At 43.5% G+C, this 27,394-nt stretch overlaps 1 protein-coding gene and 1 pseudogene across 6 annotated transcripts in view; one reads left to right on the top strand and one right to left on the bottom strand.

Annotated features, from left to right (window-relative positions):
- Nucleotides 1–709: 709 nt before the first annotated feature.
- Nucleotides 710–27,394, top strand: part of LOC100615906 (zinc finger protein 44) — a 70,442-nt gene continuing 43,757 nt past the window's right edge. For 2 of the 6 annotated variants that reach the window (XM_063801245.1, XM_063801246.1), the window contains exons 1-5: nucleotides 840–1,013; nucleotides 2,324–2,467; nucleotides 19,691–19,817; nucleotides 20,738–20,798; nucleotides 21,711–23,287. In XM_063801245.1, coding sequence (XP_063657315.1) covers nucleotides 1,011–1,013; nucleotides 2,324–2,467; nucleotides 19,691–19,817; nucleotides 20,738–20,798; nucleotides 21,711–23,287 — 1,912 coding nt within the window. In that variant the 5' untranslated portion in view covers nucleotides 840–1,010. Of the gene's footprint in view, nucleotides 1,014–2,323; nucleotides 2,468–17,646; nucleotides 19,626–19,690; nucleotides 19,818–20,737; nucleotides 20,799–21,710; nucleotides 23,963–27,394 lie in introns of those variants that run through there. The other 4 variants (XM_512401.9, XM_003316124.7, XR_010153724.1 and 1 more) reach the window with 4 other exon arrangements.
- On the bottom strand, nucleotides 10,504–11,337 carry LOC747064 (small ribosomal subunit protein uS5-like; annotated as a pseudogene).

Here is a 27,394-nt window from a genome sequence, read left to right as displayed (position 1 = left end):
ACGGAGTTTCACTCTATGTCCAGGCTGGTCTTGAACTACTGGCCTCAAGCGATCCTCCCACCTAGGCCTCCCAAAGTATTGGGATTACAGCGGTGAGCCACCACGCCCTGCCAAGAGGACAGATTCCATCCCCAGTGATTTCATCCCCACCCCAACCAGTCAGTAGCAAGCCTAGCTACCTCCACCCTTTCCCCCAAACTGCCCTTGAAAAACCCCTACCTACGGACCTTGGATGAGAATAATTTGAGTAGTAACTCCGTCTCTCACGTATCGTAGCTGGCCTAGTGTTTATTAAACTTTTTTTTTTTTTTTTTTTACTGCAATACCGTCGTCTTTATTTGCGTAGCGCGCAGAAAGAACCCATCCAGCGCTTATAGTGGAAGAAAGGCTTGACCTTGCAGGCAAAAACCTCATCCCAAATTCCTGGTCCCTGGAGGACATCAGCACCCCACCCCCCACCCACCCCCTGCCCCCGCTGCTGCAGTGTGGCCTGTGTGGCCTCGGCTGCCCTCCTGCTCTGAGGCCAAGGGATGGCTCCAGTGGACAGTGAGTCTGGGATTCCTTGCACACAATTGTTCAGGAGGAAGAAGCAAAAAGGGCCCACTGCGTACAGGCAGGAAATTCCGCTTTAAGGCAAACGTTTCCCGGGACGGGTCGGGTCACAACGCAGGGAGGAAGCCCGCCCTGCCAGGGGCCGGGTCTGGAACCTGTTCATCCGGCTGCACTCAGCACTGTGAGATCGCTTCTTCTGTCACTCAGTGCCCAGGAGGCGGGACCTGGAGGGCTACCCAATCAAAGTCGTGGGCGGGTTCCTGAGAATTGTCAATCAGGCGCGCGGCAGAGAGGAGGGTGTGACGTTCCAGGAGCTAGTGGCCTCTTCACCCTGGTGACCTCTGTTCCGTATTCTGTCACTGAGAGACGCCCTGGGACATCTGTGGTGGCTTTTGTCGCGCTGGGACCTACCCTGGCTACGGGAGTTGGGAAGACCCGGGACACAGCACAGCCGGGAAATGGTGAGTGTGCGGGGCCCGGCGTCCTGAGGCAGGGCGAAGGGCTGGTCGGAACCAGTCGGAACCGGCTGTGGCGGGACCCGGGCCTCGCCGCAGCGTCTTTGGGGTCTGGAACCTGAGCGCCCCCTGCGCACCTCGGTCCGTTTGGCCGCAGGGTGGGGCTGGGCCGGCAGCCGGGACCCCGGGCGTCCTGTCCCGTCCCTGAGCTGCGACTGCGGCCCCGGCCCCGGCGCCCCTCTCTGGGCAGCTCCGCGCCCGCAGCCCCGCTTCTCCCCAGATTGTGCGGCGGAACCAGTACAGGTTCGCAGCCCAAGTCACTGCACCCGGACGCCGAGGGCTGCAGCAGAAACGGTTTAATAGGAGAGGACACCCTAGATCCGCCTCCGTGAGAGGTTTGGGGATGGGGTGTTCAGGGTCTGGACGGGGGTGGTTGGGATGTGGGGTCGCTGGTTGGTGGAGAAGTGAGGGGTGAATCCTGGGACTGGAGGTGAAGAAACCGCATTCTGCTGCTGAGTGGGCTTCCTTGTGGGGTCTTCAGCCTGCTTGGCGCCAGCCTTTCCGCTGGAATTCAAGATCTGAGAAAGAACTTAGACGACTCTTGAGCAACTCTCAGAGATCTCATCCCCAGGCACAATGGGGAAGCCGGCGGTCAGCGTCTGCTGTGACCTGACTCTCAGGGAGGCGGCTTCCTGTGAAGCAGCGGGGCTGAGGGCACCTGGTGAATATCTAACTGCAATCTCGCCTCCAGCCTGGCTCGCAGTTCTGTGAGCCCGGTGAGGAGGCTGCACGGTGGCGATGGGAGGGTCACTAGGCACAAACCAGACTCGTGTGTGGGGTTTGTGTGTGGGAGGAGCTGTGGTCTCTGTGCTCTTCAGTCCTTTCTTTCCAAGGGCGACCATTTCCCCTCCGAGGCTTTCAAAGATATGGGCATCAGGGTCTTTGAGACCTGTCCCTTCATCCTAACTCCTCTTGGGGCTAACAGTAAATCTTTTGGTTTCCAGAGCCTTCCATATGCTAACTTCACTCCTGAATTCCCAGTAACGTTATGAACCCTTTGTCAGCAAGACGATATTTCAAATAGACACAGAATTTTGTCGTTTGTTTTCAGATAGCAATGTATGGCTCTTTTTAAACGGATTTATTTTGTTTTCCTTAACATTTCACATGTGAGGAAGAAGAGAATAACCACCTGACACTGCTGTAAAAAAAAAACCAAAACTTGGTGCCTCTTTTATCTCCCCTAGGCACAGATGCCTTCTCAGTATGTCCTTTACAGGGTGATGTGACCTCAGCCCACCCTGTATCTTTTCCAGGCCCTGTGTTATGGAACTTTCTGGGGCTACCCTAAGATGCTGGAAGCTGCCAATCTCATGGAGGGCCTAGTGGATATGGGCCCTTGGGTCACTCTTCCCAGAGGACAGCCTGAGGTGTTGGAGTGGGGCCTCCCAAAGGATCAGGTGGATGCACTGGGGTGGGAGGAATCTTCTGGTGTATCATTCCTGTAAAAAGCTAACCCCTGGGCTGGGCGCGGTGGCTCACGCCTGTAATCCCAGCACTTTGGGAAGCCGAGGCGGGCGGATCACCTGAGGTCAGGGGTTCAAGACCACCCTGGCCAACATGGTGAAACCCCATCTCTACTGAAAATACAAAAATTAGCCGGGCATGGTGGCAGGTGCCTGTAATCCCAGCTACATGGGAGGCTGAGGCAGGAGAATCACTTGAACCTGGGAGGTGGAGGTTGCAGTGAGCCGAAATCACAATCACGCCATTGCACTCCAGCCTGGGTGACAAGAGGGAAACTCTGTCTCAAAAAAAAAAAAAAAAAAAAAAAAAACCTAACCTCTGGGACATTGACATTTTTTTCCCCAAGCCTAGTTTCCATTCCTTGGTGACACATGGCTTATCAGAAAATTGGATGGTGTTATTCAGGGGACAAGACAAATGATTTCTGCCTTCTGGACTCTCTCCGACGGTGAAGCTAGAAAACTGTATCTAAAAACTGAAAAACCCACCCAATGAGGTTTTGCATGAGCCTGAAAAAGACATAAGGCAGTGTCTCCTAGGAATGTGGTTGCTGAGCACTTCAATGAGCACCGTGGGGCTGGCGGATGTGCCAGGTGATAGAACGACCTGACCTGACGGTTGAGTGAGACTTGTCTGTGTTCCAGTCAGTTCTGCCCCACCCTGGGTTAGTTACCCTGAAAAGATTTGTTCAGTTATTTCCTATTTAATTTTTTATTAACTGTAAAGGGCATCCTATCATTAGAGATTATAGAGAAGATGAAGTGTTTCTAAAGAGGCCAGAAAGAGTTGGAATTCAGAAAACAAATTATATATATGTAGTTTTCTATTCCTTTTTTTAATTATTTTTATTTTTTATAAGACAGGGTCTCCCTCTGTTGCCCAGGCTGGAGTGTAGTGGCACCATCATGGCTCACTGCAGCTTAGGCAGCCTAGACTGCCTGGGCTCAGCCTCCGGAGTAGCTGGGAATGCCCACCATGCCCTACTAATTTTTGAGTATTTTGTAGTGATGGGGTTTCCTCATGTTGCCAGGCTGGTCTTGAAGTCCCGGGCTCAAGTGAGCCTCCTGCCTTGGCCTCCCAAAGTGCTGGGATTACAGGCATGAGCCACTGGACCCAGGCCCTATTCCATTTTTTAAAAACTTTTTTTCTTTTCTTTTCTTTTTTTTTTTTTTCTGAGATGGAGTTTCACTATATTGCCCAGGCTGGAGTGCAATGGTACTATCTTGGTTCACTGCAACCTCTGCCTCCCAGGTTCAAGCAATTCTCCTTCCTCAGCCTCCCGAATAGCTGGGATTACAGGAACATGCCACCATGCCTGGCTAATTTTGTATTTTTAAGTAGAGACAGGGTTTCACCTTGCTGGCCAGGCTGGTCTTGAACTCCTGACCTCAGGTGATCCTCCCGCCTCGGCCAATGAAAGTTCTGGGATTACAGGTGTGAGCCACTGCACCCAGCCTTTTTCTTTTTTTTTTGAGACAGGGTCTCCCTCTATCACCCAGGAGTGCTGTGGTACGATCTCAGCTTACTGCAACCTCTGCCTCCAGGGCTCAAGAGATCCTCCCACCTCAGCATCCCAAGTAGCTGGGACTACAGGCGTGCGCCACCACACCTGGCTAATTTTTGTATTTTTGGTAGAGACGGGGTTTCACCGTGTCGCCCAGGCTGAAGCATTTAAAAAAAACTTTTATTTACTTTTATTACCCCAGAGACCATGTAATAGGTTTCTCAGGTCTTTTATTGGATGATTTCAAATGGAATTTCAGGACTTAGCAGTGTAAATACTACCAAGGGAAAAATTTGGGAAAACTCTTCCATTTTGGCTGCAGAAAAATGAATATATTTTCACAAGAATGTGTGGTAGGTATTTGATTGAATTATAAAGCTTTACCAAAACTTTAGTTTCTCTTCTTTTTAGGCTGGAGAACTTGGGACAGTGGATAAGTCTGGTCTGTTCCTGTTATCTGGACTTGGCAGATTAATGCAACATTCTGTGGGACTTTGCAATAGCTAAAGAACTTAAATATCCTTTGTTTGCTAAAGGCTTCATTATTATGGAAGTAGTAACTGATGTTTATTACCTGAGATGGATAGATACTTGTGCTTTTCTTGTTGAGCTATAAAATAGAAGTGACTTACAATTTCCTTCCCTCCTGTAAACACTGAATTTGAGTGATTTTGATAGATTCATCACACATGGAGTTTTGTTTGTTTGTTTTATGTTTTAAATCCACGTAAGGCATGAAAGGGTAAGCAAATGGCCTTGACTGGGTTGGAGAGGCTTGAGGCCAGTGACTCCAAGTGGAGGCCAATTTTGAGCCTGCAAAGGGAGGTCATTGTGGGCCCAGTTTAGTTGGTTCTTCCTGGGGAGCCTCCCCTGCAGGTGTCCCAGCCTAATCACTCCAGCAATGGGAGGAGCTTTTTTTAAAATTTATTTTTATTTTTATTTATTTATTTATTTATTTTTTTGAGATAGAGTCTCACTCTGTTGCCCAGGCTGGAGTGAAATGCTGTGATCTCAGCTCACTGCAACCTCTGCCTTCCGGGTTCAAGTGATTCTCCTGCCTCAGCCTCTTCAGTAGCTGGGATTACAGGCGCGTGCCACCATGCCCAGCTAATTTTTGTATTTTTAGTAGCGATGGGGTTTCACCATGTTGGTCAGGCTGGTCTCAACTCCTGACCTTGTGATCCACCGGCCTTGGCCTCCCAAAGTGCTGGCATTACAGGCGTGAACCACTGTGCCTGGCCTGGGAGGAGCCTTTTTGTTTGTTTGTTTGAGACGGAGTTTCACTCTTGTTGCCCAGGCTGTAGTGCAACTGCAACAGCATGATCTTGGCTCACCACAACCTCTGCCTCCCAGTTTCAAGCGCTTTTCCTGCCTCAGCCTCCTGAGTAGCTGGGATTATAGGCATGTGCCACCATGCCCAGCTAATTTTGTATTTTTAGTAGAGATAGGGTTTCTCCATGTTGGTCAGGCTGGTCTTGAACTCCCGACCTCAGGTGATCTGCCCGCCTTGGCCTCCCAAAGTGCTGGGATTATAGGCGTGAGCCACCACGCCCAGCCAAAGAGCCTTTTATACTAAGAGAAGCTACAGAGCACTGGAAATCTGGGATCCACAGGCAGAGGCAGATGGGGTGATGCCATGTCTGAGGTTGTGTTTGTTATTGTAGGGCTGTCACTAGACAGTCTTCAGGTAAGATAAATCTGGATTTAGCTAAGAAATAAATTTATTCTAGGCCAGGCACGGTGGCTCACGCCGGTAATCCCACCACTTTGGGAGGTCGAGGCAGGCGGATCACAAGGTCAGGAGATCGTGACCATCCTGGCTAACATGGTGAAACCCCATGTCTACTGAAAATACAAAAAATTAGCCAGGCATGCTGGCGGGTGCTACTCGGGAGGCTGAGGCAGGAGAATGGTGTGAACTGGGGAGGCGGAGCTTGCAGTGAGCCGAGATCATGCCACTGCACTCCAGCCTGGGCGACAGAACAAGACTCCATCGCAAAAAAAAAAAAAAAAAAGAATGAGTTTATTCTAAAAGAGCGCTACATAAGGGAGAAGAGCACTAAGTATAAGATCTGAAAGCGTCTTAAAGCTTAGGTGGAAAGTTGTTTTCAAGGTGAAGAGCAACCAACATTACAAAGGAAATGAGAGGGAGAGGGCAGGATGGAGGGTGAAAATCAGATTCTAGATCACAGAGTGTTTTACCCTGACTTAAGCCTGTTCATGGGATGAGTCATGAAGGAGGGGTTGTGTTTTGGCTTAGGCTGAGGGTGTGTCAAAAATCAGTGGCCTAGAAGAAAGAGAGAAACTTAAATAGTTTCCTTTCTTTTCTGTTTTTTTTGTTTGTTTGTTTTTTTGAGACACAATTTCACTCTTGCTCAGACTAGAGTGCAGTGGGGCCATCACAGCTCACTGCAGCCTTGACCTCCCCAGGCTGAGGGGATTGTCCCATCTCAGCCTTCAGGGTAGCTGAGACTACAGGTATACAACCCCATGCCCAGCTAATTTTTTTGTATTTTTTGTAGAGACAGGGTTTCACCATGTTGCCCAGGCTGGTCTTGAACTCCTGGGCTCAAGAGATCCACCCACTTCAGCCTCCCAAAGTGCTGGAATTAGAGACGTGAGCCATCAGGCCTGGCCGCAAGTTTCCTTTGGAAGCATTTTGTTCAGAGTAATCAGTAGAGGCAAAACTGTTCAGCTAGTTATTTATAAGACAAAGAATGGGAATTTGGAGGGCCTTGTTATAGGTTAAAAAGGCGGGAGCCAGAATTGATGTCAGTGAAGGATGTTTCTTTGCACTGGGCTACTTGTCCAGAACAGAAAGAACTGGGCATGGTGGTGGGGGTCAGGTGATTTCATATATATATATATATTTTTTTTTTTTTTTGAGTCGGAGTCTCACTCTTTGTCCCAGGCTGGAGTACAATGGTGTGATCTTGGCTCACTGCAACCTCCGCCTCCCTCCAACCTCGCCTCCTAGGTTCAAGCTATTCTCCTGCCTCAGCCTCCTGAGTAGCTGGGATTACTGGCGTGTGCAACTATGCCTGGCTAATTTTTCTATTTTTAGTAGAGATGGGGTTTCATCATGTTGGCCAGGCTGGTCTCAAACTTCTGACCTCATGATCTGCCTACCTCAGCCTCCCAAAGTGCTGGGATTATAGGTGTGAGCCACTGTGCCTGGCCTCTTAAATCATGTTTATTACCAGGATTACAGGGCTTTTGTAAAATTGAACGTTATCAGCTGTTTGGTTTTGTATTCAGTGAGTTGGTTTAATTAGAGTGAAATTGCACAAATTAAAATGTCTTGGAGGGCTGACATATGTCTTCCATTTAGGTATTCTCGACATATACTTTATAACAAACTGATAACCTTAAGCAACTTGTTTAACTGAGTTCTTCAACTTCTTGTAGCAAATTATTAAATCTGATAGTAGAGTTGTTGGTTTTATACACATTTGGTTAAAAGGGTGGTCCCTAGGGCTTGCATTTGGCATCTGCAGTAGGGTCCCTGTTGTGGAACTGAGCCCTCAATTTGTGGGGTCTGTGGAAATGTTAAGTGGTGTCAGCATTGAATTATTGAACACCAGTTTTTCTTGGAGAATTGGCTCGTGTTCAGCAAATGCTACATATTTGCTGTCAGAAGTAATGTTAGATAAAAGACACCATGGGTCAGAACCATAACTCTGAATTTGTCATTGTTACTCATTATAGGTTCAGTACATATTCATCCATAAGCATAATTTTGCCTCTTCAGTTTCCAGTTAGTTAATACTACCATTAACATACCATCCATATAATGCTGAAAAGCCATTCCTACTACAGGGTGTCTACCCAAAGGAGTGGAAATCATTACATCAAAAAGTTCCCTGCACTCATGTGTTTATTGCAGACTATTCACAATAGCAAACGTACAAAATTAGCCTAAGTGTCCATCAACAGAAGATTGAATAATGAAAATATGGTATATTCACACAGTGGAATACTATTCAGACATTAAAAATAATGAAATTGTGTCTTTTGCAACAATATGGATGGAATGGGAGGCCATGATCTTAAGTGAAACAACTCAGACACAGAAAGACAAATACTGCCTGTTCTCATTTATAAGTGGTAGTTAAAGAATGTGTATAGGGCCAGGCGCGGTGTCTCACGCTTGTAATCCCAGCACTTTGGGAGGCTGAGGCAGGTGGATCACGAGGTCAGGAGATCGAGACCATCTTGGCTAATGCGGTGAAACCCCATCTCTACTAAAAATACAAAAAATTAGCCAGGTGTGGTGGCACACGCCTGTAGTCCCAGCTACTCAGGAGGCTGAGGCAGGAGAATCCCTTGAACCCGGAAGGCGGAGGCTGCAGTGGGTGACAGAGCGAGATTCCGTCTCAAAAAAAAAAAAAAAAAGAATGTGTATATATGTGGACAGTGAAGACTCATGGGGATGAGGGAGGTTATTTGGTGGATAATGGGGGTTGCTCCAGGGATGGATGCACTGAAAGGCCTGACTTTACAAGGCAATATATCAATGTAGTAAAATTGCACTGGTACTCCATGAATATATATATATAATTTATACATATATGTGTGTGTATATATATTATACGTGTGTGTGTGTGTATATATATATATAAAAGGAATGCACATTTTAGGGTATTACCCAAGACTACTGAATTAGTAATTCTTGGAATGGGGCCCAATGATTTTTTTTTTATTATTTTTTTTGAGACAGAGTCTTACTCTATTGCCCAGGCTGGAGTGCAGTGGCACAATCTTGGCTCACTGCAACCTCTGCCTCAGCCTCCCGAGTAGCTGGGACTACAGGTGTGCACCACCACGGCTGGCTAATTTTTGTATTTTTAGTAGAGATGGAGTTTCACCATGTTGGCCAGGCTGGTCTCGAACTCCTGACCTCAAGAGATCCACCTGCCTCAGCCTCCCAAAGTGCTGGGATTACAGATGTGAGCCACTGCAACCAGCCCCAATGATCTGTTTTCTTTTTTTCTTTTTTTTTTTTTTTGAGACCAAGTCTCGCTCTTTTGCCCAGGCTGGAGTGCAGTGGCACAATCTCAGCTCACTGCAACCTACCTCTGCCTCCCAGGTTCAAGCAATTTTCTGCCTCAGCCTCCCGAGCAGCTGGGATTACAGGCGCCCGCCACCACGCCCGGCTAATTTTTGTATTTTTAGTAGAGACGGGGTTTCACCATCTTGGCCATGCTGTTCTCAAACTCCTGACTTTGTGATCCACCCACCTCGGTCTCCCAAAGTGCTGGGATTACAGGCGTGAGCCACCGCGCCTGGCCTCCAATGATCTGTTTTTTAACAAGCCCTTCAGATGATTCTCTTGCATGAGAACTAGTTCATCAGAGCAACCTGTTAAAATATAATGCAAAAAGATATAACTAAAATGTAAATATAATTAGTAACTAAATTGGAACACTAGAGAATATTGATTTGATTCAGAGACATCAAGAAAGGATGAACGGGGGGAAAAAACACAAAAATTGTGCTGAAAAGGTTTTTGTTTTCTTTATTTGCCTCAATCTGTTTGACACATGCTAAAATCTGAGGCTATGGGTCATGCAGTTTACTCACACATTGCAGTGCTCATAGGACTTGACTTTTTTTTGAGTTTTTTTGAGATGGAGTCTCGCTCTGTCACCCAGGCTAGAGTGCAGTGGCGTGATCTCGGCTCACTGCAAGCTCTGACCCCCCGGGTTCACGCCATTCTCCTGCCTCAGCCTCCTGAGTAGCTGGGACTACAGGCGCCCGCCACCACGCCCGGCTAATTTTTTTGTATTTTTAGTAGAGACAGGGTTTCATTGTGTTCTCCAGGGTGGTCTCGATCTCCTGACCTCGTGATCCGCCCGCCTCGGCCTCCCAAAGTGTTAGGATTACAGGCGTGAGCCACCGCGCCCGGCCAGGACTTGACTTTTAAGTTAATTTTTTGATGTTGTTGACAATGTTATTTTTGGTTTTGTCTCTACATGCTAACAGTTCATGAATTTTTCAACACATGGGGGAACATTGCTGGGTTATAGATTATAGACAAACTTCAGTTTACTAGGAAATCATAATAGCATGTGTGGATTAACCGTCTGACCAGGCTGGGTGCTGTGGCTCACGCCTGTTGTCCCAGCACTTTGGGAAGCCTTGGTGGGTGGATCACCTGAGGTCAGGAGTTTGAGATTAGCCTGGCCAACATGGTGAAACACCATTTCTACTAAAAGCACAAAATATCCGGACGTGGTGGCGGGCGCCTGTAATCGCAGCTACCCGGGAGGCTGAGCCAGGAGAATTGCTTGGACCCGGGAGGTGGAGGTTGCAGTGAGGCGAGATCGTGTCTTTGCACTCCAGCCTGGGCAACAAGAGTGAAAATCTGTCTCAAAAAACAAACAAACAAACAAACAATGCATACATGTCTGTTTATACATTTTTTTCAGGCTTAATTAACTTTATTTTTCTTGTACGAAAGCCCTATGTTGTAGCCACAGCTGGAGCCTGGGTCCTCTGCACAGGGACTCTGGTGTGGGTCTTAACGAGGTGGTCAGTGAATTCCTGATAGGGAGACTTGGTGAATACAGTCTCCTTTCAGAGGTCAGGGGTTAGGTAGCTGTAGGTCTTAGAGATGACATCAAAGGTGGCCTTGGCGAAGTTGCCCAGGATGGCAGTGCAGCCCCGGGCTGAGGTGTATCAGTCACCGATACCAGCCATCATGAGCAGCTTCTTGGGCACAGGCGCTGAGATGATGCCAGTGTCCCTGGGTGCGGGGATGAGGCGCACCAGTGCAGAGCCGCAGTGGCCTGTCACCTTGCAGGGGACGGTGTGGGGCTTGCCGATCTTGTTCCCCCAGTAGCCTCTGCGCACAAGGACAGTGGAGAGCTTGGCCAGGATGATGGTCCCGCGGATGGCAGTGGCTGCCTCCTTGGAGCACTTAACTCCCAGACGGACATGGCCATTGTAGTCCCCGATGGCAACAAACGCCTTGAACCTGGTGCGCTGGCCGGCACGGGTCTGCTTCTGCACTGGTGTAATCAAAACCTCGTCCTTGAGAGAGGCCCCCAGGAACAAGTCAATGATCTCAGATTCCTAGAGATAGATCTCCTCCAGGGACTAGATCTTCATGTCCTTGACCAGGCAGCCCAGCTTGGTAACGGGCATCCACTTCTTATCCTCGGCCTTGCCTCTCAGAGCTCCGCGGCCCCGGCCCCGGATGCCACTGCCGAAATCTCCGCGGAAGCCACTGCGGTTCCCCATCCCAGGGTCCCCAGGGCCTCTGGACCCCCGCGCTGCACCTGCGTCATCAGCCATTTGGTGTTTTCTTGGAGAAGAAGCTATACCTTTTAATATTTATCTTTTAGTTATCTCCATGTGATTATGTATTATCTCCATATGATTATATATTGTGTTTTTACTGGATTAGCATTCATGTTGAACATATCTCCTTTGTGGGCTTTCATCTGTGAAATAATTCTCAGTCATTTCATTTGCATAGTAAATGCAAATGTTTGCTTTGTTTCTCTCTTTTTGTTTTAGGCATACTTTATACACGAATCCTTTTTTACATGGAGGGATTGGTAATATTTCCTTTCAGATGGTGGTTTATCTTTTAAATTTATTCTATTTAGATGAACTCTTCCTAAATTTTTTATTTTTTTAGATAATGTCCAGCTCTGTCACCCAGGCTGGACTGCAGTGGCATAATCAGCTCACTGCAGCCTCAAACTCCTGGGCTCCCAAGTAGCTGGGACTATAGGCATGTGCCACCACACTTGGCTAATTTTTAAATTTTGTGTAGCCAGAGGGTCTGCCATGTTGCCGGGCTGGTTTCAAATTCCTGCCCTCAAGAGTTCCTCTTGCCTTGGCCTCCCACAGTACTGGGATTATAGATGTGAGTCACTATGTCTGCTTCTTCTTAATGTAATTAGAGTTCAATTTACCAGACTTCTCCTTTGGAAGCTACTTTATTTTCTTATATAAGAAGACTCTTGTTAAATAAGAAAAACATTTTTCTGGCTGGGCGCGGTGGCTTATGCCTGTAATCCCAGCACTTTGGGAGGCCGAGGAGGGCGGATCACGAGGTCAGGAGATCATGACCATCCTGGCTAATACGGTGAAACCCCGTCTCTATTAAAAATACAAAAAAATTAGCCAGGCATGGTGGCGGGTGCCTGTAATCCCAGCTACTCGGGAGGCTGAGGCAGGAGAATGGCATGAACCCGGGAGGCGGAGCTTGCAGTGAGCCAAGATCACGCCACTGCACTCAAGCCTGGGCGACAGTGCGAGACTCTGTCTCAAAAAGAAAAAAAAAATTCTGTAATTTCTAAAAGTGTGCTGTTTTTGTCTTTCATAGGTGTTGTATATTCTTCTAATTTAATCTTTAGGTCTGTCTCTTGAAACTGGCTATAAACTTTATCTCTGCTCTGGTGTATCTCCAGGGATTTGGTTGGGGATGGTTACATTGCGCCTTTCATGGGATACTTTTGTTTACCAAAAATAAGGCCATTGAGGCAGATACAATTTGATAAAGTTTTATTATAAGCCAAATTTGAGGATCAACTTGAGAAGACACACCAACAAATTTGGATGTGTTCCAAAATTGATTACAAGTTGGATGCCTTTATGAGAAAGTTTAGGAGAAGCTGGAGGACTATTCATACCGGAATTGTCATTTTCCTTGAAGGGTACAATATAGACGTTACAATCATTGCCTATAGATGACAGCTGACAGGCTAAAATGTTCTAAGTGGAAGACAATCAGCAAAACATGATTCAGAAATAAATCAGTGTCTTTTTTGATGTTAGTAGATCACGTTAATCATATCAGCAGTTTGAAGAACTCACAATAAGATTTGAGGGACTCATGATAAGATCCTTTACTCACAGACAGAATGTAAGCCATTTAATTAGAAGACTTCTCACCAGGCGCGGTGTCTCATGCCTGTAATTCCCAGCACTTTGGGAGGCGTAGGTGGGCGGATCACCTGAGGTCAGAAATTCGAGACCAGCCTGACCAACATGGTGAAACCCTGTCTCTACTAAAAAATACAAAAATTAGCCGGGCATGGTGGCGGACACCTATAATCCCAGCTGCTCGAGAGGCTGAGGCAGGAGAATTGTTTGAACCTGGGAGCGGAGGTTGCAGTGAGCCGAGATCGTGCTATTGCACTCCAGCCTGGGTGACAGAGCAAGACTCCGTCTCAAAAAAAAAAAAGACTTCTCCAAGTGGGTTGATTTGGAAACCTGCCAAATGTGACCTGTAGATATCACTTCTTTATCTTGGCAGGGAGCTTAATGCCTATATGTGAGACCAGTGACCTGAGTCCTGTAGACTTCAAAGCCTAATGTGTGTAGAGAAAGAGTCTACCTCTCTTAGTCACTTAGGACTGCTATACCAGATTGCCATACACTGCATGCCTTAGACAACAAACATTCATTTATCAAAGATGTAGAGGCTGGAAGTCCAATATCAAGCAGATGAGGCCTCTGGTAAGGGCCTGCTACCTGGTTTGAAGATGGCAGTCTAACCCTTATGTCCTCACATGGTGGAGACATGTCTGTAATGTCTGTCTAGTTTTGGTATTAGGGCAATGTTGGCCTTATAAGATGGAATAGAAAGTGTTTCCTCTGCTTCTGTTTTCTGGAAGAGATTGTAGAGAATTGGTATCATTTCTTCCATAAACGCTTGCCAGAATTCAGCAGTGAAATCGTTCTGACCTGTTGCTTATTTTTTCTGGGACATTTATTATTTATTAATATCTTCAGTAGATACAGGCCTATTCATATTACTTAGGTCTCTTTTTATGAGTTTTGGTAGATAGTGTCTTTCAAGGAATTGGTCCATTCCATGTAATTTTATCAAATATGTGGGCACTTAGTTGTTCCTAATAGTTTTTTATGGTCATTTTACTGTCCATGGGAGTAGTAGTGATGGCTCCTCTTTTTTCTGAGTTAACTTGGCTATGGGCTTATGAATTTTAATGATGTTTCCAAAGAACCATCTGTTGGTTTGTTGATGTTTTCTACTGATTTCTTCATTGCTATTTCATTAATATCTCTTCTCATCGTTACTTTCCTCTGTTTGATTTACATTAATCTTGTCATTTTTCTCTAGTTTCCTAAAATGGAAGGTTAGGGTGTTGATTTTAAACCTTTACTTACTAGGAAATGCATTTAATTCTTTAAATTTCCCTCAAAGCACTGCCTTTACTCCATTCCAAAGATTTTGCTAAGATATATTACTTTTCATCAACATTGCAATATTTACATTTTGCTTGACAATTCTCCTTGAAGTTTGTGTAGTTGAGAAATTTGTGGCTTCAGTCTCCACTTTGTTGAGGTTTTTCAACTATGCTTCTGTTACTAATTTTTACATTAATTCTAATATGATTTGATCGCATACTTTAAAAAATTTGTTCAAGTGTGTTTTATGGCTGAGAATATTGTTCATCTTGGCGAATATTTCATGTAGGCTTGAAAAGAATATGTATGCTGTTGTTGAATGAATGATTCTATAAATATGTTTCAATTAAATCCAGTTGATTGATAGTGCTGTTGAGTTCAGCTATATCATTAGTGATTTTCTGCAGAACTGATCTGTCAATTATTGATAGAGGTGAGTTGTTTTCCCTCAACTATAATCCTAGATTTGTGTATTTTGCCTTGTGGTTTTATACGTTTTTGCATTATGTATTTTGATGCTCTGTTTTATGGGCATAGATGTTAAGGATTATTATGTCGTGTAGGATTGATTTCTTGATCATTATGAAATCTCTCTATCCCTTGTAATTTTTAAAAAATCTAAAACCTGATTTGTCTGAATGTAATATAGGTCTTCCAAATTTCTTTTGATCAGGGCTAGAATGGCATGTATTTCTTCATACTTGTATATTTAATGTATCTGTGTCTTTCTGTTTAAAATACTTTTTAAAAATTTAGTTTGGGGCCTTGTTTTTTATTTCACTCTGCCAGTCCCTTTCTTTTTTACTGGTGAATATAGATAATACACATTTAAGTGGCAGTTGGCATAATTTGATTCAGATAAACATGTATATTATTGTTTTCTATTTGTTGTTCTTCTCTGTGTTTTTTAACTTCTCTTTTCTGCCCTTTTTCCTTTTAGCTGAGCATTCTATATGATTTTATTTTCTATATTATATATCTATATAGTCTACTTTCTCTTAGATTCTATTAGTGAGTTCCCCAGAGTTTGTGGTATAGCATTCACAACTAATGGGCCTTCAATTTCAAATAGTACTATATTGGCTTCAGGAATAGTGCTGGTATAATAGACAGTTCCGAAGTGTGATAGACTGTTCTTCCTCCCATCACATATAACATTACTTTCATTCATTAGTTCAACTGGGAGCTATAAACTACTGAATACATCGTTGATATTATTATTTTTTCTTTTGAGACAGAATCTCACTCTGTTTCCCAGGCTGGAGTGCAATGGCATGATCTCGGCTCACTGCAACCTCCGCCTCCTGGGTTCAAGCAATTCTCCTGCCTCAGCCTCCCTAGTAGCTGGGATTACAGGTGTGCACCACCACGCCCAGCTAATTTGATATTATTATTTTGAACAAACCTATATCTATTAGATCAGATAGGTATAAGAAGAGTAAAGAATTTTTTGTGCCTTCATTTAATTGTTTCCTAACACTCTTCATATATATGTGTGTGTATACACACACACACACACACACATAATCTGAATTTCTAACCCATATCATTTTTTTCTCTCTGATGAACTTCTTTTAACATTACTGGCAAGGCAGGTATACCAGTCACACATTCTTTCCATTTCATTCCCCCTCTTTTTTTTTTTTTTTTTTTTAACTCAGACCAGGTAATTTCAATTGTTTTACCTTCATTTTAGTTTTTTTTTTTTCCATTGGTTGCTCACATCTGTTGAATACCTTTAGTGATGTTTTCATTTAAGTTGTTGTATCTTGCAGCTGCAGAAATTCTATATGGCTCAATTTTTAACATATTTTGGTATTATTTTATCCCTACATCAATTTTCTGGTTTTCTCTTAGTTCTTTGTTTATTATTGTCTTTACTAAGTTAAATATATTTAAGACAGTTGCTTTACTGTTTTTATTCAGTAAATCCAGTGTCTGAGGTTTCTCAGAGATGATTTATCTCAAATTGTTTCCATTAATGAGTCGTATTTTCATGTTTCTCTGTTTTATTTATTTCTCTTGGGTTTTTTTGGGGGTGGGGGTATTGAAAAGGAGACATTTGAATGTTATAACTGGGTAACTCTGGAAATCAGATTTTTGCCCCTTAATTGTTTGGTATTCTTGCTTGAAGGCTGAAATTATTCATTTCTTTTTCTTTTTTTAAATAGAGACAGAATCTCACTATGTTGCCCAGGCTGGTCTCGAACTCCTGGCCTCAAGTGGTCCTCCTCCCTCAGCCTCCCAAAGTTCTGGTATTACAGGCTTCAGCCACTGCACCTGGCCTATTCATTTGTTTAGTAACATTTCCAAATTAGTTTGCAGAGACTGTATTTCCTACTGGGTATAGACACTGAAGTCTCCGTTCTTTAGCTTGTGTTCATGCAGTGTTCTGACAGAGATTTCCTGACTTTAGCTTGTGTTCATCCAGCGTTCTGACAGAGATTTCCTGACTTTAGCTTGTCTTCATCCAGCGTTCTGACAGAGATTTCCTGAATGTTAGAAGCTAAAAGTAAAAAAGAAGATGAAACAAAAACCTGACCTCTTCCAGTCTTCATGGATGGCTCTCTGCTGGGGCATTCTTTGAGCACTTAGCCACAGTATTTACTACTGTAGCCTTCTCTTTCTGTTTAAATCTGGATGTTAGCCAGAGCTGAAAAAGAGGATCCCCACCCGTCTTTTATAAAAATATATTGTTTCCTGTGCCTGCGTGGGGCTTTCTCCATTCCCCAGTATATCTGGGTGCTTTCGAATATGCTTATTTGTAAAGAAAAATTATATCCTAGCCTTTTCTCCTGGGACTTAGATGGTCTAATATATGTCTTTTTTTTTTTTTCCTTGAAATAGTGTCACTCTTTCACTCAGACTTGAGTGCAGTGGCACCATCGTGGTTCACTGCAGCCTCAACCTCCTAGGCTCAAGCAATTCTCCTACTTTCCTGAGTAGCTGGGACTACAGGCATGCGCCACCATACCCACCTAATTTTGTTTATTTTTTGTAGAGATGAGGTCTCCCCACATTGCCCAGGCTGGTCTTGAACTCCTTGCCTTTAAGCAATCTGACCCCCTTGGTGCCGAGACCAGCTCAGTCGTGGAGAGCCTAACCCAGCGGCACTAGAGGAATTAAAGACACACACACACAGAAATTTAGAGTGTGGAGTGGGAAATCAGGGGGCTGACAGCCTTCAGAGCTGAGAGCCACGAACAGAGTTTTACCCATATATTTATTGACAGTAAGCCAGTGATAAGCGTTGTTTCTATAGATTATAGACTAACTAAAAGCCTTCCTTAGGGGAAACAAAGGGAGGGGCTCTGGCTAGTTATCTGCAACAGGAACTTGTCCTCAAGGCACAGATGGCCCATGCTATTGTTTGTGGTTCAGGAACGCCTTAAGCAGTTTTCCACCCTGGGTGGGCCAGGTGTTCCTTGCCCTCATTCCGGTAAACCAGCGACCTTCAGCATGTGCGTCATAGCCATCATGAGCATGTCACAGTGCTGCAGAGATTTTGTTTATGGCTAGATTTGGGGGCCTGTTCCCAACACCTTGGCCTCCCAAAGTACTGGGATTACAGGTCTGAGCCACCACACCTGGCCTTCTAATGTATGTCTTAGTCATCTTGTGTTGTCCTAGGTGGTTGCACACTTTTTGTGTATTTTACAACATTTTAAAGTAGTTCTTGCCCAGTTTGACTCTGATTGGATTCCGTTGTAGATGAAATAGAAAAGAGAGCCTTGTTTCAGACCTTCGGTTAGTCCCCAGACTGATTTGAAAATACAAAGGCAATAATTTGGAAACAAAATGTGATCTGTACACTCTGTGGTGATCAGAGTTCTACACTGGGAACTCTGCTGTCTTCAAGACTGGCAATGAGATGGGCAGAGATGGGGCCAAAGAAAAAACAATACAAGGCTTTTCTATCATTTTTCACTTTCCTGTTTATGTATCTTTTTCTCTCTGTTAATAGTATGGGATGTGAAAAATTACAGTTTTAAATCTTCTGTTTGTTTTTGTAAAGCTGTCTACTTTCTTGATGAGAAGGGTTTTTTAAAAGCATCTTTAGACATTTATGACTTCTATAAAATTGGTTTATGTAATGTTATTGATTATTAAATGTCTGCTGTTGAGATTTATGGAATATAATTGATATTCATGAAAGCTGACACTGAATTCTGTCTAAGAACATTTGCAGTCTGTCCTCTTCTTTTCTTTCTCCTTTGACATTACCCAATAAAAAGTTACAATTTTTTCTATTTAGTTGGTAAAATCTCTTTTATTAGTCTTTTGTCATACTTAACTACATTTGATCTACAGGGAACCAGTCACCAGCTTCCAAATATTCTCTCTGTGTAATTACATAGGATAGGCTAAATCCCCCAAGTAAGAAATTGAAAAAACAACAACAACAAAAATATGAAATATCATCTACCAGAGTTGCACATTAGGGACCCCGTGCCTAGAGTGTTTCTCTGTGTCTGTCTTAGTCTATAAGACTGTTTTTTTGTTACTTACAACAGGATACCAGAACTGGGGTAATCTATAAGAAATGATATTTATTTTTTGCAGTTCTGAAAGCTGGGAAGATCAAGTAAGGTCAAAGTGGGCATCTGGTGGGAATCTTCTTGCTGATGGGGACTCTGTAGAGTCCCTGGGTGGTACAGGGCATTACATGATGAGGGGGCTGAGTGTCTAGCTGAAGTATCTTCCTCTTCTCATAAGGACACCAGAACCTCATCTGTGATAACCAGTTTATTTATTAAGCCATTTATACATGAGTGGATTAATCCATCCATGTGTTCCAAACCCTCAAGACCCACTCACCTCTTAAACCACTACCTTTGATTACTTCCACATTGGAGATTCAGTTTCAGCATGCATTTTGGAGGGGAAGACATTCAAACCTAGCAGTGGCTGATTGGGTACGCTTCCTCTGCTGAGGATGTAATACAATTCCAAACTCTCAGAGGGAAGTTAGGAGTTAAGCAAATACTATAGTTTTTACACAAACAGTTTAGGCACACTCCACCCCCTTTATTAGTTATGCTCACGGGGCCCTCCCCTAAATACATTGTCTAGACACCACGAAAGGTTCAACATTGTGAACAAGCAGTTGTAAGGATATGCCGTCTCAGGACTGCTAATTGTAACTCTCTTTTGCACAGTAGGTGGTAGGACTTTGTCATGACAAGGACTACAGACCCACTGTAGAAACAGACATTAGGAGTAATCCAGGCAATAAGATTCATTTGCATAATTCACCAATAAGAGATATGTTCCTACTCAACTGTTATTTTAGCAAGCCCAATTCCAGCATCAGAATTCCAGCATCAGACAGTGAGTGCAGACACAGAATAAGAGTGGATTTACCATGTCATTGAATAAATGCTTGGAAACCACAGCATCATGGGAAGTTTATGAAGGTGAGTATAGGTTCTCAGTACTGTGAGTTTCAACCTTCCTTTTCTGGACATATGGGATGTTTCAGGACTCAGTGGCCTTTGAGGATGTGGCTGTGAACTTCACCCATGAGGAGTGGGCTTTGCTGAGTCCATCACAGAAGAATCTCTACAGAGATGTGATGCGAGAAACCATTAGGAACCTGAACTGTATAGGTATGGATGACATCATGTCTTCATTTAGTCAATTAGAGACATTTGTTTTGTGGTCATCAATGCTGTTCAGTGATTTGAAATATGGAAAAGGGATACAGTTCATTCCTGAACAACACAGGGTGAAGTGCCAGGCCCCAACCTGTTGTATGTCCTCATATAATCTTTTGTCTGCCACAGCTTAACCTACTTTTGACCAGCAGCCTTATCAGTCATATAAACAAGTGACGAGCACATATATGTCATATGTATTGCATACTGTATTCTCAGAATAAAGTAAGTTAGAGAAAGTAAATTTTTTTTCTTTTTTTTTGAGATGGAGTCTCGCTCTGTCGCCCAGGCTGGAGTGCAGTGGTGCCATCTTGGCTCACTGCAAGCTCCGCCTCCCGGGTTCATGCCATTCTCCTTCCTCAGCCTCCTGAGTAGCTGGGACTACAGGCGCCCGCCACCATGCCCAGCTAATTTTTTGTATTTTTAGTAGAGACAGGGTTTCAACATGTTAGCCAGGATGGTCTCGATCTCCTGACCTTGTGATCTGCCCACCTCGGCCTCCCAAAGTGCTGGGATTACAGGCATGAGCCACCGCGCCCGGCCTAGAGAAAGTAAATATTAATAAGAAAATCTTAAGGAAGAAAAACTATATTTACTCTGCATTAAGTTGAAATGGATCATCATGAAGGTGTTCATCCTCATCTTCACATTGAGTAGGCTAAGAAGAGGGGTTGATATTGCTGTCTCAGGGATAGCAGAGACTGAAGAACATTTATATATAAATGGACTTGCGCAGTTCAAACCTGTGTTGTTCAGGAGTCAACTATAGTTCAATGAATGAATCATACATGATTGTAGTGTACATAAAATCTTAACAATTTTTGTATCATTTTGTAATAATTTATAGTGAATTTTCTGGATCTCTCTTTTAGGAATGAAATGGGAAAACCAGAACATTGATGATCAGTACCAAAATCTCAGGAGAAATCCAAGGTAATTTGTACTTATAAGAGACAGGTGATGTCCTTGCAATGTTTCTGAGAATGACAAGAACTTTTAAAAAGAAGCAAAGATTATGAACAAGCCCAGCTTAAATTTATTTATTCTTAGAAAAATTTCTCTATAAAAATATATTATTAAATGTGACATAAATATATTATTAAATGTGACATAGCTATTCAGTGTTTGCAAAGTAGTTCCCATGGAAACAATATTAAGATTTCCCATATGAGGCTGGGTGTGGTAGCTCATGCCTGCAATCCCAGCACTTTGGGAGGCTGAGACAGGAGGATCACTTGAGCCTGGGAGTTTGAGGCTGCAGTGATCTGTGATGGCACTGTTGCACTCTAACCTAAGTGACAGAGCAAGACTCTGTCTTAAAAAAAGAAAAAAAAAAAAAGAAAGGCCAGGCGCAGTGGCTCATGCCTGTAATCCCAGCACTTTGGGAGGCTGAGGCGGGTGGATCACGAGGTCAGGAGATCGAGACCAACCTGGCCAACATGGTGAAACCCCATCTCTACTAAAAATACACAAAAATTAGCTGGGTGTGGTGGTGCATGCCTGTAGTCCCAGCTACTTGGGAGGCTGAGGCAGGAGAATCACTTGAACCTGGGAGGCAGAGGTTGCAGCAAGCCGAGACAGCGCCAGCTGCACTCCAGCCTGATGACAGAGGGAGATTCCATCTCAAAAAAAAAAAAAAAAAGAATTAAGAATCCCCATGTGTATATCATTGTCTTGAAAATAGCTGGGATTGAGTTACCTTGTACAACATTCAGTCCATTCACATTCAAGCAGGGCATGAAGCTTATAGCTTGCCTGATAACGTTAAAAATGTAAATCTAATACCTGTTGATAAATATAAATTCAATAATAAACCTTTAGTAATGTACTTTTCGTTTTTTACAGATGTGATGTGGTAGAGAGATTTGGTAAAAGTAAAGATGGTAGTCAGTGTGGAGAAACCTTAAGCCAGATTCGAAATAGTATTGTAAACAAGAACACTCCCACCAGAGTAGATACATGTGGAAGCAGTGTGAATGGAGAAGTCATAATGGGTCATTCATCCCTGAATTGCTACATCAGAGTTGACACTGGACACAAACACCGGGAGTGTCATGAATATGCAGAGAAGTCATATACACATAAGCAGTGTGGGGAAGGCTTAAGTTATCGCCACTCCTTTCAAACATGTGAAAGGCCTCACACTGGAAAGAAACCCTATGATTGTAAGGAATGTGGAAAAACCTTCAGTTCTCCTGGAAACCTTCGAAGACATATGGTAGTAAAAGGTGGAGATGGACCTTATAAATGTGAATTGTGTGGGAAAGCCTTTTTTTGGCCCAGTTTATTACGTATGCATGAAAGAACTCACACTGGAGAGAAACCGTATGAATGTAAGCAGTGTTCTAAAGCCTTCCCTGTTTACAGTTCCTATCTAAGACATGAAAAAATACACACTGGGGAGAAACCGTATGAATGTAAGCAGTGTTCTAAAGCCTTCCCTGATTACAGTTCATATCTAAGACATGAAAGAACTCACACTGGAGAGAAACCCTACAAATGTAAACAATGTGGGAAAGCCTTCAGTGTTTCCGGTTCCCTTCGAGTACATGAAAGAATTCACACTGGAGAGAAACCCTATACATGTAAACAGTGTGGGAAAGCGTTTTGTCATCTTGGAAGCTTTCGAAGACACATGATAATGCACAGTGGAGATGGACCTCATAAATGTAAGATATGTGGGAAAGGCTTTGATTTTCCTGGTTCAGCACGAATTCATGAAGGAACTCACACTCTAGAGAAACCCTATGAATGTAAGCAATGTGGGAAATTGTTATCTCATCGCTCAAGCTTTCGAAGACACATGATGGCACACACTGGAGATGGCCCTCATAAATGCACGGTATGTGGGAAAGCCTTTGATTCTCCTAGTGTATTTCAAAGACATGAAAGGACTCACACTGGAGAGAAACCCTATGAATGCAAGCAATGTGGGAAAGCCTTCCGTACTTCCAGTTCCCTTCGAAAACATGAAACAACACACACTGGAGAGCAACCCTATAAATGTAAATGTGGAAAAGCTTTTAGTGATTTCTTTTCCTTTCAAAGTCATGAAACAACACACAGTGAAGAGGAGCCTTATGAATGTAAGGAGTGTGGGAAAGCATTTAGTTCTTTTAAATACTTTTGTCGCCATGAAAGGACTCACAGTGAAGAAAAATCTTATGAGTGTCAAATTTGTGGGAAAGCCTTCAGTCGTTTCAGTTACTTAAAAACTCATGAAAGGACTCACACGGCAGAGAAGCCATATGAATGTAAGCAATGCAGGAAAGCATTCTTTTGGCCCTCTTTCCTTCTAAGACATGAAAGGACTCACACTGGAGAAAGACCCTATGAATGTAAACACTGTGGTAAAGCCTTCAGTCGTTCCAGTTTCTGTCGAGAACATGAAAGAACTCACACTGGAGAGAAGCCCTATGAATGTAAGGAATGTGGGAAAGCCTTCAGTTCTCTCAGTTCCTTTAATAGACATAAAAGGACACACTGGAAGGATATTCTATAAGTGTATGGAATGTGGGAAAGCATTCATTGGTTTTATTACATTCAGATACTTGAAAGAAATCCTGTGAATGTAAACGTGGTAAAGCCTTAAGAAGTTTCCAGGCTGGGCGCAGTGGCTCACACCTGTAATCCCAGCACGTTGAGAGGCCGAGGAGGGCAGATCACGAGGCCAGGAGATCGAGACCAGCCTGGCTAACATGGGAAACCCCGTCTCTACTAAAAATACGGAAAAAAAAAAAAAAAAGCCAGGCATAGTTGCTCACACCTGTAGTCCTAGCTACTCAGGAGGCTGAGGCAGGAGAATCCCTTGAACCCGGGAGGTGGAGGTTGCAGTGAGCCGAGATTGCACTACTGCACTCCAGCTTGGGTGCTAGAGCAAGACTCCGTCTCAAAAAAAAAAAAAAGTTTCCGTTTCTTTCAAATAGAGTTGCTGCCTGCTATATGCAAGAAGATTGGTTCCAGTACACCCTGAGTATACCTAAATCCACAGATGCCAGCTCTTTTATAAAATGGAATATTCGCATGTACCTACCCACATTCTCCTGTATACTCTATATCATGTCTAGATTAATTAAAATATCTCATGCATTGTAAAAGCTGTGTACATAGTTGTATTGTTTAGGGAATCATAAGAAAAAAAATCTATATGTGTTCAGTACAGACCCAACTATTGCAGGCCTATCTACATAGTATATATCACCTATAATGTTACAGTTTCTTGTTTCAATACTCAGATTACTTTTGTCTAATGACCTGAAAGAATGTGTTAACACCAGCCACAATTCTGGTTCTTCTCTCTTGATAACCCAAGTATTACGATGGTTATGACAATGATGATTGCAGTATGGTGCCTAATGTGATGTGTAGAGGTGACTAGATGTGTGGCATCATAGATAAACAGTGAGACCTCAGGCTAACTTGAATCTTGACAGGACATCAAGACCTTCATCTGTGTTGGAAGACCCAGGTTCTGATTGAAGATGTTGACTCTTTGCAGGAGGCTAATACTAATGTCAGCATCTGTTCAGCTTGAGGGCTGAAGATGTTTGTGTTGAAGGGTATATCTTCATATTTGCAGATATTTAGTTAGAAGCATTGTTTTAGGAAGCTAGTTCTTTTTCTTTGAATCCCTAAAAAAACCTTAGTGTTCATTTGCATATTTTCCCTTATATGACACAGAAGCTTTTTTCAATCAAAGGATCTTAGCTGAGGTTGATTATCTTTAACACTTGCAACTTGCAGAGGCTATAGATGCCCCAAGATCTGCTGCAAATTTTTCGCGTGTCCAAATCAATGGCACTGCTCCTCCTCTTAATCTTCTGCATCATCATCATCATCATCATCATCATCATCATCATCACTTGTAGAGGATTTCAGTATATCTTCAGTTTCCTTGTTAGTAAGTGTTTCTCTGTCCTCTTCGGTGTTCCTCAATGTTGTCTTTATTCCTGTCAGAGATAGCCTTTTCCACCAGCTTTCTTTGCAACATTTAAGATATTCCTGACTGCTGTATCAGTCTTGGGGAAACCCCTGAAATCACTTACTCCCTCACTCCAATGGCTTCCAATATGCTTTGGGTGTCCTGGGCTTTAGGGCATCTACAGCCTCTGCAGTAAGCACAGTTGCATCTGCAATTGTGAAGCTCTTCCATAAGTACACTGTGATACAGTCAGGGTTAGAATCAAGGCAACATAAATTGTATAAATATTGAGGTGGGGCTGGGCACACTGGTTCACACCTGTAATCCTAGCACTTTAGGAGGCTGAGGCAGATGGATCAACTTGAGGTCAAAAGTTTGATACCAGCCTGGTCAACATGGTGAAACCCCATCTCTACTAAAAATACAAAAATTAGCTGGGCCTGGTGTCATGCGCATGTAGTCCCAGCTACTTGGAAGGCTGAGGCAGGAGAATCACTTGAACCCAGGAGGCAGAGGTTGCAGTGAGCCAAGATCCTACCACTGCACTCCAGTCTGGGTGACAGAGTGAGACTCGGTCTCAAGAAGAAAAAAAAAAAGTTGAAATGGGTGTAAATTGCCTCAATCTGCTTGATGATCCTTGATCAAGTGGCTGTGGCAGCGATAACAGTGTTAGAAGGCAAGAACATCACTTACACTTTTTCATCAGCATAACAGAAAAATTAAATTTTTGTTTCGTATTGAACATGAGCTTTGCTGGATATACGATTCTTGGTTAAGCTATGTTTCATAGCACAGCATGATGAGAGTGTGTGTGAGGCTTCCCACTGAAAGGAGGAATGGAACCTAAGAAAGAGCAAATGTATCTATTTTACCTTAGTTATTTATCATTACAGTAGTCAACTAATGTCACACAACAATGATCAATATGAAGAATGGGATGGAAGAAGCAAATAATGTGGTTGGAGATTATAGCATTGTCTTCTTAGGAGACTGAAGACAAAACTGGAAATCTATTAAAACTGTGAAGGAGTCAGTTTGCTGCTTATGGAGTGAGCATATCCTGTATTCATGATAGCATATACTATTGACTTAAAATAATATTTCTTGCAAATATATATAAATTTCTGAGGATGGTACTAATGCCATATGCAACATCTATTTGTGGACAAGTATGAGTGTTTTCTGATGAGATGACCTAAGTATCACCTCCATGGATATATATATATACAACTTTGGTGGATTGAAGTCTCCTCATCCCAGTGCTCATTGGGGAGAAATCCCATAATGTAAGTAATTTGGGAAAATCCAATCCAAATTAACTCATGTATAGTGCTCCAGAAAATTTGCGTCATCAAAGAAATGTTATAACATTTATAACTATTGGCCAGGTGTGGTGACACAACATCTGTAATTCCAGCACTTTGGGAGGCTGAGGTGGGAGGATCGCTTGAGGCCAGGAGTTCAAGACCAGCCTGGGGAACATAGTGAGACTCCATCTCTTATTTTATTTTATTTTATTTTTTGAGATGGAGTTTCACTCTTGTTGCCCAGGCTGGAGTGCAATGGCGCTATCTCAGCTCACTGCAACCTCTGCCTCCTGGGTTCAAGTGATTCTCCTGCCTCAGCCTCCCGAGTAGCTGGGATTACAGGCACCCGCCACCATGCCTGGCTAATTTTGTATTTTTAGTAGAGACAGGGTTTCACCGTGTTAGCCAGGATGGTCTCAATCTCCTGACCTTGTGATCCATCTGCCTTGGCCTCCCAAAGTGCTGGGATTACAGGCGTGAGCCACTGTGCCCGGCCTTCTTTTTTAGAATGTGTAAATTAGACACAATTTTTCTCATGTCATGCACATAAAAGCAGTATTTTCCAGCAGTGGTTGCTCACTCTCCTTGCTGGGCAGACAGTCAGTGTATCCACGGTGCAGTGATTTTGGAGTATCCAGGTGTGGATGAACTATTTACTTGTGGTTGGAGTGCTTCCCAGATTCTCATAGCCAGGGGCCCAGGCATGGTGGCTCAAGCCTGTAATCCCAACACTTTGGGAGGCTAAGGCAGGAGGATCACTTGAGTCTAGGAATTTGAGACTAGTCTCAGCAACATAGGGAGACCCTGTGTCTACAGATAATTTTAAAAATTAGTTGGGGTAGTGGTGCACGCCTGTAGTCTCAGCTATTCGGGAAGCTGAGGTGGAAGGATTGCTTGAGCTTGGCAGGGTGAGATTGGAGTGAGCCATGATTGTGCCATTGCACGCCAGCCTAGGCAACAGAGCAAGACCCTGTCTCAGAAAAAAAAAAAAAAAAAAAGCCAGGCATGCTGACATGTGCTTGTAGTCCCAGTTACTAGGTGGGAGGATAACTTGAACCCAGGAGTTTGAGGCTGTGGTGAGCTATGATCATGCCTCTGTACTCCAGCCTGGGTGACAGAGTGAGACCCTGTCTCAAAATAAATAACAGTGTAAGTTAAATAATAATAAGAAAGAGATTTTCTCCTGGCTCTGAAACCATTTCTGGACCTGCAAGGCAATCGTGGAATGAAATGGGGCCATCCATCAACAGGGCAGGTAGTAGATTAGCCAGATTTACTAGTATAATGTTAGACATAGACCA

This window comes from Pan troglodytes, chromosome 20, assembly GCF_028858775.2.
Source record: "Pan troglodytes isolate AG18354 chromosome 20, NHGRI_mPanTro3-v2.0_pri, whole genome shotgun sequence".
Classification (NCBI taxonomy): domain Eukaryota; kingdom Metazoa; phylum Chordata; class Mammalia; order Primates; family Hominidae; genus Pan; species Pan troglodytes.
This window is presented reverse-complemented; position numbering and strand designations above follow the sequence as displayed.